Source organism: Marmota monax, unplaced genomic scaffold (assembly GCF_021218885.2).
Source record: "Marmota monax isolate L192 unplaced genomic scaffold, Marmota_monax_Labrador192_F-V1.1 WCK01_AAM20220418_F8-fsc00157, whole genome shotgun sequence".
NCBI classification, from domain to species: Eukaryota; Metazoa; Chordata; class Mammalia; order Rodentia; family Sciuridae; genus Marmota; species Marmota monax.
In genome coordinates, this window is record NW_026694573.1 from 997,444 (window position 1) to 1,009,557 (window position 12,114).

The 12,114-nt window shown below is 39.8% G+C and overlaps 1 protein-coding gene across 9 annotated transcripts in view; it reads left to right on the plus strand.

The window, feature by feature from the left end:
• The window catches only part of LOC124077015 (protein HIRA), a 206,389-nt gene that overhangs the window by 93,064 nt on the left and 101,211 nt on the right, over nt 1-12,114 (plus strand). Inside the window, exon 25 of one of the 9 annotated variants that reach the window (XM_046421073.2) lies at nt 5,338-5,596. The exons of 7 other annotated variants lie outside the window; for them this stretch is intronic. In XM_046421073.2, coding sequence (XP_046277029.1) covers nt 5,338-5,454 — 117 coding nt within the window. In that variant the 3' untranslated portion in view covers nt 5,455-5,596. Of the gene's footprint in view, nt 1-5,337; nt 5,597-11,961; nt 12,082-12,114 lie in introns of those variants that run through there. One more of the 9 variants, XM_046421186.2, reaches the window with a different exon arrangement.

The following is a 12,114-nucleotide window of genomic DNA, read 5'->3' on the forward strand; positions in this document are numbered from 1 at the left end:
GTTCAGCTATTTCTGCTCTCTTTTGCTTACCATTTGCATGGAGTGTTTTTCCCCCTATCCTTTCTCTTTCAACTAATGTGTGTCCTTAAATCCAAAGTAAGTTCCTTATAGACAAATATAGTTGGTTCCTGTTTTTACTTCATTCTGCCAATCCATATTTTTTTATTGAAAGATTTAATCTATCTACACTGAAAGTAATAACTGATAGGTAAAGACTTAGGATGCTCATATTTTTAAATTTTTTGTATTTTTATGGGGTTTTTGTTTGTTTCATTTTGTTTTTTAAACATGAGTCTCACTGTGTTGCTCAGGCTGCCTCAAACTTCTGAGCGCAAAAGATTCTTCTGCCTGAGCCTTCAGAGTAGGTGGGACTACAGGTGTGCACCACCATGCCTGGCTATAGCTTTTTTTGTCTCTCATTTCCTCCTTTACTATCTTTCTTTGTATTTAATTGATTTTTTTTTTTTAGTGACATGTTTTGTTTCCCTTCTCATTTCCTATTGTGAATACTCTATAGATATTTTCTTTGTGGTTTCCACGGACAGTACGTATAATATTCTAAAGTTATAACAGCCTATTTTAAACTGATACCAGCTTAATTTCAGTTGCATACAAGATTTGTCTACTCCTTTATAGCTCCATCTTGCCCATTTGGGGTTATTGACATTATAAATTATATCCTTATATTGTGTACTCTTTATAACAGATTTATAATTATTTCTTTGTTTCTTGTCTTTTTTAAATCCTATAGGCAAAAACCAGCCAAAAGTACAATAAATACAGTTTTCTTGTTTTGTTTTGTTTTGTTTGCCATATTGGGGATCAAACCCAGGACCTCACACATGCTAGGCAAGTGCTTCACTACTGAGCTGCATCTCCAGACAATAATACAGATTTTTATATTTGTCCATTGTTAACTTTTACTGGAGAAATTTTGTGTTACTTACATCCTTTTGTTTCAACTTAAAGGACTCCATTTAGCACTTCATATAGAGCTGGTCTAGTGGTAATGAACTCCCTCCCTCAGTTTCAGTTATCTGGAAATGTCTTAATATCTCCATCCTTTGGAGGAAAGTTTTGCTTGATATAGTATTCTCAGTTGACAGGTTGTTTTGGTTTTTTTTTTCCTAATTTTAGTAATGTAGATATGCCATCCGTCTGACTACACTGATAATCTTATTGAGTATCCTTTTTATACAATAAGTCACTTTCTTGTGCTGCTATCAAGATTCTGTCTTCACCTTCCCAAAGTTTGATTATAGTGTGGGTTCCTTTGAGGTTTTCTTACTAAGGTTCATTAAGGTTCTTATATTTTTAAATCTATGTCTTTCTTCAAATTTGAAAGGTTCTTGGCCATTATTTCTTCATATAAGCTTTCTACTACTTTCTCTATTATCCATCTGGAATTCCTATAATGTGTACATCAATGTACTTCATGTTGTTCTATAAGTCCCTTAGGTTCTGTTATCTTTTTACTCCTCAGACTCCATAATTCTTCCTTTTGCCTGTTTGAATCTACTATTGAATCCCTCTGCTGAATTGTTTCAATTCAGTTATTGTGGTTTTCAACTCAGAATTTCTGTTTTGTTCTTTTTTATATTTTTCTTTCTCTGAATTGTTATTCTCGTTTTGTTCAAGTATGGTTTTTCAGATTTTGGTTCTCCGTGAGAATAATTTAGATTTTTATTTGGTACTAGGGATTAAACCCAGGGCTACTTTATCACTGAGCTACATTCACTGTCCTTTTTATTTTTTATTTTGAGACAGGGTCTTGCTAAAGTTGCCAAGGTCTAGCTGAGTTGCTGAGTCTGGCCTCAAATTTGTGATCCTCTTGCCTCAGCCTCCCAAGTCCCTGGGATTGCAGGTGTGCACCACCACATCTGGTACTCATCTATTTATCTTTCAATTGATTTACTTATTTACTTATTTATTCTTGACGTGAGGGTCTCACTATGTTGCCCAGGCTGATCTGGAACTCTTGAACTCAAATAATCCTCTCAGCCTTCAGTGCTATCATTACTGATGTGCACCACTATACCCAGCTCATAAACTTTTTTTTTTTTTCATACCAGGGATTGAACTCAGGGGCACTTGGCCACTGAGCCACATTCTCAGCCCTATTTTGTATTTTATTTAGAGACAGGGTCTCACTGAGTTGCTTAGTGCCTTGATTTTGCTGAGGCTGGATTTGAACTCTCACTCCTCCTTGCCTCAGCATCCCAAGTTTCTGGGATTATAGGCATGCACCACCACACCCAGCTTCATAAACTATTTAATCTTGCAAATGCCTTCAGGTGAATCACAGCAATTTGGGAGTATTTAGGGTTTGTTTGTTTTTTTTTTCCTATTCTTTTGTCATATAAGTAATTTTTAATTTCAGTTAATTAAAGTGAATTTTCTCTTTGACCTCTTGAGTTTTACTCACTTGTATTTTAGTCAGAGAATGTGATTTGTGTGAAGAGTAGACAGATTTCCTATCTAAAGAACAAATGGCTAAGGGTCTAGGATTGCAACTCAACAGTAGAGCGTCTACCTTATGTGTACAAGGCCCTGGGTTTGATCCCCAACACTGCCCCCCGCCCCTCTCCACAAAAACAGAATAGATGGTAAGCCAGGAGTGATATTGCAGGTCTGTAATCCCAGCACTTGGGATTCTGAGGCAGGAGGATCAAAATTTTGAGGCTAGCCTCAACAACTTAGTGAGCCTGTGTCCCAAAATAAAAAATAAAAAGGGCTAGGGATATAACTTGGTGGTAGAGACTCTTGTGTCAATCTCCAGTACCAAAAAAAAAAAAAAAAAGAACAGGCTTTGCAAACCCATAAAAATCCAAACTGAACACTAATATTGTAGTATGATATATAAACAAATGTGTAGCTACATTTGGATAAAACTGTTTACCAAAATAGATTTGACCTGGATTTGACCCATACTGAACCACCATCTCATGTTTATCTGTTAAGATCTGCTTTTAGAGAAAAACTTTATATTTCTATTTATGCCTAAGAATTACATGTGTTCCATGAGGCTGAGGTTATAGCTTAGTGACAGAGTGCATGCTTAGCATGCACAAGGCCTAGGTTGAATCACCCGTACAAAAAGAGAAAAAGAGTAAGGGAGGTGGACAATGAAGAAGAAAGGAGGGAGGGAGGGTGGGGATGTGTTCTTTAAAGTCCTTTGGTGGCTGCAGTGGTGCACACCTGTAATCTCAGCAGCTCAGGAGGCTGAAGCAGGAGGCTCCCAAGTTTAAAGCCAGCCTCAGCAACTTAGCAAGAGCCTGTCTCAAAATAAAAAGGGCTGGGGATGTGACTCGGTGGTTCAATCCCTGGTACCAATAAATAAATAAATAAAGTCCTTACCATTGTGGATGCCTCATTCTATATATCTATTAGGTCATATCTGCTAAATGTTGGGTTCGTATTAACTCAACATGCACAGTTTTGTCCTTCTAACCAATCACTAATTGAGAGTGTATTAAAATCTCCCCCTTGGAGGTTGGTTTTGTCCCTCTTTTTTGACTCTATTTTACTAAAGTTTTCTTTCTTTTTTTTTTTTTTTAATTGTCCACTTTGGTAACTATAAAATGAGTGCTTTCTTTAGTTTTTACAACATTACTTTTTCTGTCTTTAACTTTCAACTTTCAGCTTCTGTGTTTTTGCATGTGTGTGTGTTTTCTAACCCCTGCAGTGCTGGGGGTTGAACCCAGGGCCTCACACATGCCAGGTATGACCCACCATTGATTGATCTATGTCCCTAGCCTTATGTGTTTCTTGCCAGCATAATATGGCTAGTTTGGTTATATTTTTTTCATCACCATGTTCAGTCTACTTGCATTTATAAATTTTATGAATATAAATATATAAATTTTATGAAAAGAATTGATCATATTCTTTTTTATACTTCTTTTAGCATCTTCTGGATTTAACCTCTTCTTACTTTGAAGATTTCCTACAAAAAATTTTGTGAGCAGAATCCTTCTCATGGCAGTATTTTGAGGTCTATAAGTTTATTTTGTTTTTGGTTTTTGTGTATGTATGATGCTGGGAATCAAACGTAGGTCCTCATATATAGTAAGCATGCATTTTACCACTAAACTACATCCCCAGCCCTAAGAATATTTTTATTACATCCTCATATATAAACAATAGTTTGGCTTAATTTAAATCTAGATTAGATAAATTTTTCTCATTTGCTTATAATATTAGTTTATTATGAATCTTGGAGTCTCTTCTTTGTAGTTGTATGCTCTTTTCCTTTAGGAAATTTCAGAATTTTTCTTTGATATTGCAAATTATACACATTTCTTTCTAACGTATCAAGATGTCAGTTTTTCCATATCTTACTTGGTCAGCACTCTAGAGAGCCTTTCAATCTAAACCATTGATTTTTCCTTAATTATATGAAGTCTACTCATTTCTCCCAAGTATTTCCTTTCATCTCTCCTATGGAACCCTATTATGTGGTTGTTGGACCTCTCTACTGCACTGTTTATCTTTACTTTTCCCATATAGTTTTTCCTCCCTGTTGGAGCCTGGGCTTCTCTTACATCTGACCTGCCTTCCCTACTCTGACTTGGTCTTCAGCAGCAGCTACCCTCCTACTTATCCTATCAATACCTGTGTTGCTAAACATAATATCTATACTTGGTTTTTCTCCCATCATTTCTAGTCTTTTTATGGGTTTTTGTGTCACATTTACTTTAAAATCCTGGGCCTTCTCTTCCAGTGATAAATGTTATCTGGCTAGCTGTTTTCCCTTTGAAGTAGCTGTCCTACTCAAGGTCTACTCTTTGGCCTGAGCAGCAGAGAGCCCACCTAGCAACACGTATTGCAGACTATGGTGCCAGTGTGCCCTGGCTAGGGGAAGCATGGACAAGAGCCAAGGGCAGAGATTATCGATACTAATAAAACCAGATGCTTCCCTCCAGGGCCTCCATACCTCAGGCTTGAGCTCCAGTGCCTAGGGAGCATCAGCATAAGGAGCAGACTCTCCTGAATGCCCACCCTTCTGACCTTCAGCCCTCATGTGCCAACTCCATCCTGTCCTAGAATGTCAAGTCCCTATAGCCACTGTCCTGTCAATAAAAGGTCTCCAGAGCCTGTCCCAGCCTTCCCTCCTTTATCCCTGAACTATAGTACTCCCCTTCACTCTGTCTCACACATGGCCTAGCCCAGTCCAGCCTTTTAACTCACCAGGGTTCATCATATGCAGAGGAATCATTCTTTTCCCTTTATGGTTTCTCCATTGAGCAGTCAAGGGTGTCTACCAGGCCAGGAAAATGTCCCATATCTGGGTCTCCTTCCTGACACTTTCACTCAGCTGTCACTCTGTGTCTACAGGGTCTGCGGAAGAGGGAGTTGCTAAAGGAGCTATTGCCAGTCATTGGGCAAAACCTCCGCTTCCAGCGCCTCTTCACCGAGTGTCAGGAACAACTCGACATCCTGAGGGACAAGTAGCCTGCCCCGACCTGCCCCAGCAGCAACAAGGGCAGGGCTACACTCTCACTGCTAATGATGCCCAGGGTTGCCTCTCACCTGGCCAGTCCGCAGTAGGAGGAGACATTGGCAGGCAATGTGCTGTCCTGCACCAGCACCAGCCCAGCTCCCTAGGTGGACGTGCCCTGTGTCCTGGGCCTGTTCTTGCTTCAGAAAGGGACAGCTCGTTCCTCTCTCCAGGGTCCCCATGCAGAGCTGGGGCTGGGGTTGTGCCCTTCTGCCCTGGGGCCAGCAAGATGCTCCTGGGCCTGCCATCTCCAACACGGCCCCATGGTGGACACTAGCCCCTGCAGCTCCAGGCACTGTGCTGCTTCAGCTATGACGAATGAGCCATTTGTGAGAGCAAGAATCTGCAAACATTAAGTGTTATACAGTCAGCAGACTGACCTGAGACCTATGTAAAAGGAAAGCTGTTCCAACACATGGACTATTTTTGTACTAGAATTTGCTAACTTGTAATATGGAATTTTTCTTTTGGCCAATAATCAGGATTTCCCTATAAGTTACTTGGACATTGGTCACTTGTAGGAAATTTAAACTCTAATTATGACAGCTACACTGAAAAATAATTGTACTGAAATTAACTTGTCTATTCATTTGGTTTAATTTTTAAATGTTTGTAAAAAGAGATGTTTTTTGGGGGATGGGGCAAATGGGAGGGTGATTTCTTTTGTAAGTGTAAAATAAATGAATACGCATTGGATACCAAATTATTGTGGTTTCCCTTTCCTTTTCCTTCTGATGTCCACTTTCCTTCCCCCACTGTGGATCTTTCTCCTAAGAAGTAGGCAGTGAGAAAACATCTCAACTTGAAAGGATCCTTTAATTTCATCTGATCTCCACCCCCCACGCATAAATTCATTTCTCAGTACGGAAGTCACTTTTCTGGTGGTGTAGCTCCTAAAGCTGGCCTGGGGCTAGCAAGTGGGCCACCTTGCACATGTCATCTGCTAAATGAGGCATTCTGATTCTTGGTTCTAGCCTAGTTGTGCCCCAGGTCCCGATCATGCTGGGTACCAAGGGCTGGAGATGACTGCTTAGCCAATTTCATGAAACAATAAGTACAAAGTTGAGTGTACTTATTGTAATCGATAATTAAAAATTATCAGGAAAGCTGGAATTTTCTTAGAAAGTGGACAAGATGCTGATCCATGGGAAAGGAGTTAAAATTACAGAATCTTCAAACACAGGTAAGGCTGTGCACTCCCCCCCCACCCCCACCCCCAGTACCTTGCCAGCTGTGTGTGATTCTGAGTCTAGGTAAGGAACCCTGGTCTTGGAATCAAAAGGCCTGGTGATTCTGACCTTTGACATCTCCTCTCTGGCTGCTTCCCTGCCTAGGGGCCATCCCATTCCTTCTCTCATTCTGATATTAAATGGCTGGATGAGATTCAAGGACATCGGCAGGCTGCAAGTGGAGGAGCTTTTCTTTGAGGAAGATGCTACTGTACTGGTCAAGCAGCATCCCTGGCAACTAAAACAAGACAACATTTGAGAATTTTGTGAAGCCACAGGATATACATAGCCTTAGGACCAACAGGCCTGAGATCTAAACCAGTAAAAACCTGGGCCTCATTTTTTTCAGCTATCAAACAGAGATGAGATTAAGAAAGCCTACATAATTATAAAGACAAATGGATCATGTAGGCAAATTCCTATCACTTAGAAAATGCTCCCTTGAAGTAAACGTTGGCAATTGTGTTTTTACTACAACTCTTTGGAGAGGATGGAGAAAAACTGGTCAGTTTCCGATTCCAACCAAGATGAAATAACAGATCAGATCAGATTTACCCTGCTGCCTGAAACAACCAGTGACCCAATCAACATAAATAAAACAATGATTTCAAGACTGGATATCAAAAAAAGAGAAATGGGGACCGGAGATGTGACTCAGAGGCAGTGTTCTTGCCCAGCATGTGTGAAGTCCTGGGTTTGATCTCCAGTACCACCAAAAAAAGACAGATGGGAAACAAGGCAAACCCAAAATTGCCCCAGCTTCCTACCTGGAGAGAGGGTTTCCAGGACACAATAAAGTGAAGTGGAACCCAGCCAACACTAGAGTTGAAGAAATGGAGTTGAGAATCCAAGAGACCAAGGCAGCTAGAGTTTACAAGACAAAACACCAGAGAAGAGAGAGCTCCATAGAGAACCTTAAAAATCTGTAGAGAAGGCCCTCTTGAGTATTCAGCTGAGTACTGAAGAGTGCAAGCACCTGAGGAAACTACCATATGAAACAACTGCTGAGGCCAAACAAAGAACAATCTAAAAAAAAAAAAAGTGAAAATCGCCTGTTGCTAGCAACCAGACTAGAAAAGCTCATAACTCACAGGCTTTAATATAATACTCAAGAAAGTTTTGTCTCTGTATTGGAAAATAATTACACGAAGATCCATTTAACCCAAAAGAATCCAAGTAACTTAATTCCATTACAAAGCAAAGCTTAAAGATTTATAAGAACATGAAAATATGCAACATCCAACAAGATGAAGCTAACCATGTCCATCATCCAAACAAAGATAACAAGGCATACAAAGAAGCAGGAAGATGATCCAAAAAGAATAATTTCAGTCCACATTGAACCAAAATTTGAACCAATGTTAGAACTGGCAAAGAAAGACATTTAAAGAGATTACAACACTACTCCTATGTTCCAAAAGTTATATAGAGATGTGGGAAAACTTAGCAAAGACACAAATTGAACTTCTAGACATGAGAACTAATCATTAACATGAAAAATGTATGGGATAGGATTAACAACACTTTAGACACTGCAGGGAAAAAAGATTAGTGAACTTAAAGGTATAGAAATGTTATGAAACAGAAAAATTCCAAAAGAAAGAAAAATATCAGAACTATGAGATAACTTCAAATAGTCCAATATACAGGGAATTGGAGTCACCAAAGGAGAGGAGAAAGAGGGATGACAAATTTTTTTCCTTCAACATTTTCATCACCTCCAGAAAGAGCTCATAACAAAAATCTGTCATATCCCATTCCCATTATCCCAATGCAACCACCAATCAATTTCCACCTCCATAGACTTGGCTATTCAGGATATTTCACATAAACAGAATCTTAGAATATGTGGTCTTCTCTGACAGGTTTCTTATGTTTCTTTCTTTTTTTTTTTTTTTTTTTTTTTTGTGTGTGTGTGTACTGGGGGATTGAACCCAAGAGTACTTTACCACTTGAGCTACATCACCAGTTCTTTTTATTTTTTACTTTGAGATGGGCTTACTAAGTTGCTGAAGCTGGTCTCAAACTTGCCATCCTCCTGCCTTCGTCTCCCAAGTCACTAAGATTACAGGAATGTACCACTACATCCAGTTTGGCATAATTTTCAAGGTTTATTCATGTAGCATGTATCACTACTTCTTTTTATGGCCAAATAATATTTTATTGTATGGAATACCATATTTGCATATCTAGTCACCTGTTGATAGACATCAGGATTGTTTCTCTCTTTGGGCAATTATCCATAATGGTGCTGTATAAGTTTTTCTGTGGACATGATTTCATTTTCTTGATTTCATATCCAAGAGTGGAATTGCTCAGTGTATCAGTCAGCTTTTTGTTGCAGTTTACAAATACCTGTGAAAAACAACTTAAAGGAGGAAAGATTTATTTTGACTCATGGTTTCCGACTATGGTTGGCTATTGCTTTGGACCTGGGGTGGAGGCAGAACATCATGGTGGAAGAGCACAGCAGAGCAAAGCTGTCTACCTCATGACAACTAGGAAGCAGAAAGAAAACAAGGAAGTGGTCAGGGATAAGACATAGCCTTTCAGGGCACGTCCACAGTGACCTACTTCTTCCAACTAGGACCCACGTCTGATAGTTTCCATCATCTCCCAATAATGCCATCAATTTATGAAAATATAATTGTTTTAATCCACTGATGAGGTTAGAGCCTTTATGATTCTGTCAGTTCCCAAAGTTTTCTAAGCACTGCTGCATTGAGGACCAAATCTTCAACACATGAGCCTTTGGGGGACATACCAGATCCAAACATTGAATCATATGGTGACTAAGTAACTGATGAACTACCGTTCTGCTTTATAATGTGGCTGCAGTATTTTACATTCATACCAGTGTGTATAAGGGTCCTAATTGTCCCACATCTTTGCCAGTATTTATAATTTTTTACTGAAGTCATCCTGGTGAGAGTAAAGTGGTATCTTTTGGTGGTTTTGATTTGCATTTCTCTATGAATATATTGAATATATTTTCATTGAATATATTTTCATTGAATATATTGAATATATTTTCATTGGCCAACTGTATGTCTTATTTGCAGAAAAATCAATTCAGATCCTTTTCCAACTTTCAAATTTAGTTGTCTTTTTATCATTAAGAATTTTTAAATACATCCTCGATAAAAGTTCCTTATCAGATTTGTCTTTTCACATTCTTGATAGTGTCCTATAATGCATAGAATTTTTTTTATCTTTTGTTCCTTGTTCTTTTGGTCTTATATCTGAGAAACCACTGCCATATCCAAAGTCATATAAACTTACCCCTGTCCTTTCTTATCATTCCCTTCTCTTTCTTTCTTCTTTGAGTTACATCCCTAGCCTTCTTTAATTTTGAGATAGGATCTCAGTTGCCCAGGCTGGCTTCAAGCATGTGATCCTGCTGCCTTAGCCTCCTGATTCACTGGGATTATAGACATGTGCCACTGCACCCAGCTATATATTATATTATCTATATTATATATATATATATATATATATATATATAAACAATATTTTAATCTGCCTTTGGTTTATGAGTAAGGGTGGGCATATTTTTCATGTTTAACATCACTCATTTCTTCTTAATGAATTGTTCATGTATTTTGCCCAGTTTTTTATTTGGTTGTTGGTTTTACTGAGTTGTAGGAGCTCACCATTTCTCCTATAAAGATAAAACAGCACAAAGGATTTAAAGAATTTTTGTTTTGTTTTGAGGGTTGTTTCATTTCGTTTTTCAGGATTACCTGGCCAGTTACTCACCAGTTGTGAAAATATTAACATCCTTTTCAGGTTGGGACATTTTATTCCTTGCCAAGTACAGACACTGGGTGAGGTCATGATTTATTGACAATCTCGTCATTCTGCTTTACAACAGTATTCTTAAAATTCTTTTAAGATATAACTTTTTAGTTTGACCCCTCCCCCCACCTAAAAGAAAAAAGAAAAAGCCCTGGGGAAATGGGTACTTAGGGTCACAGGCACTATTGTCAAAATAAATTTGGGAAATGTACTACTACCCACAGCAAGTCAGCTCTCTTGTTAGGAGATAAGACCACAGATGTTGAAGAGCAACCTGCAGAGATCTTGACTAACATCAGAAAAGAGATTTTTAATTTGAAAGTGAACCTTCCATTCTATTCTTTAACATTTTAGGCTACTAATAGTCAAACTATTGTGGAAATAATTGTATTGTTGACAGTGGACTTCATTCATCTCTTAAAGTTTCCAGAATTTTTTTTAATCTTTTGTTCCTTGTTCTTTGGTCTTATATCTGAGAAACCACTGCCATATCCAAAGTCATATAAACTTACCCCTGTCTCTTTGTAAAGTGGTAGAGGGATATTGATTACACCGCAGCAGTGCCTATGCTGAATGCCAAAGTCTTCCCTTTCCTGACAAACATCTTTTAAGCAACTTAGTCATCTGCATGCAATGCACATCTTCAAATGCTGGGCTGCCTCAAGAAAAATACTGACCCCTGGGCAAACCAGGTGTGGGGTCGAGTTTCCAACCTGCTCCCTACTACTACTGTTGAGCAACCTCATGCAGTCCAGGTTGTTTGGTTAGCTGCTACTGGATGATCTCAGCATTGATACTCTGAGACAGAGTTCTCTAGAAATCTTTTTGAGCCAGGAAAATGTTTCCTAACGGAAAGGTAGCTGAACCTTGAAAAGGAACACATCTGTAACACGTATTTGCAAGACCCCCCCATTTTCATGTTTATGTCACTCCTCTGCCTGAATAAAAAGCGGCCCTGAAAGCAACAGCTAAGAGTTTGAAGTAGAATAAAACATCTCTGCCCCTTCTCTACAGGAGAAAAGCTCGCTCTAGGCAAGGGCAGTGTAAAAACTTTGTTTCTCTCTCCGGAAAACTTTCGCTTAGAAGTTGCTGAGAGTAGTTCACACTCACTCCCCAGCCCCCACACACATACTCTGGACACTGGTTAATGGCAGCTTAGAACGAGGTACACCTTCGGCAGCATTCCCTGGGGACGCAGTCCACCTGCCCTCACACACCTGTATGGACACCGGTCGGGGGTAGCCCAAAAACCAATCCGCGTTCCCGCGCATATGATCTGGGGTACCTCAGACGAGCTAAGACGCGCTGGGGTTACAAGAGTGCTGGCATCCCGGTTGCTCGCGGAGTAATTTTCGCGGACCCTCACAGCGAGCGGAGGGATCCCGCGCAGGGCTCTCGCGTGGAGGGGCGCCGTACTAAGCGACCCGGGACAGTGCGCCTGCGCAGCTGTGGTCCTTGCCTCTGGTCAGTCCGCGAGAGGGGAACCTGGGCTGCCTCTTCCCCGCGCCTACCATGGCTCAGATTCTCCCTATCCGCTTCCAGGAGCACTTCCAGGTGAGGTTGGGCTCGGGCGCCGAATGCTAGGCG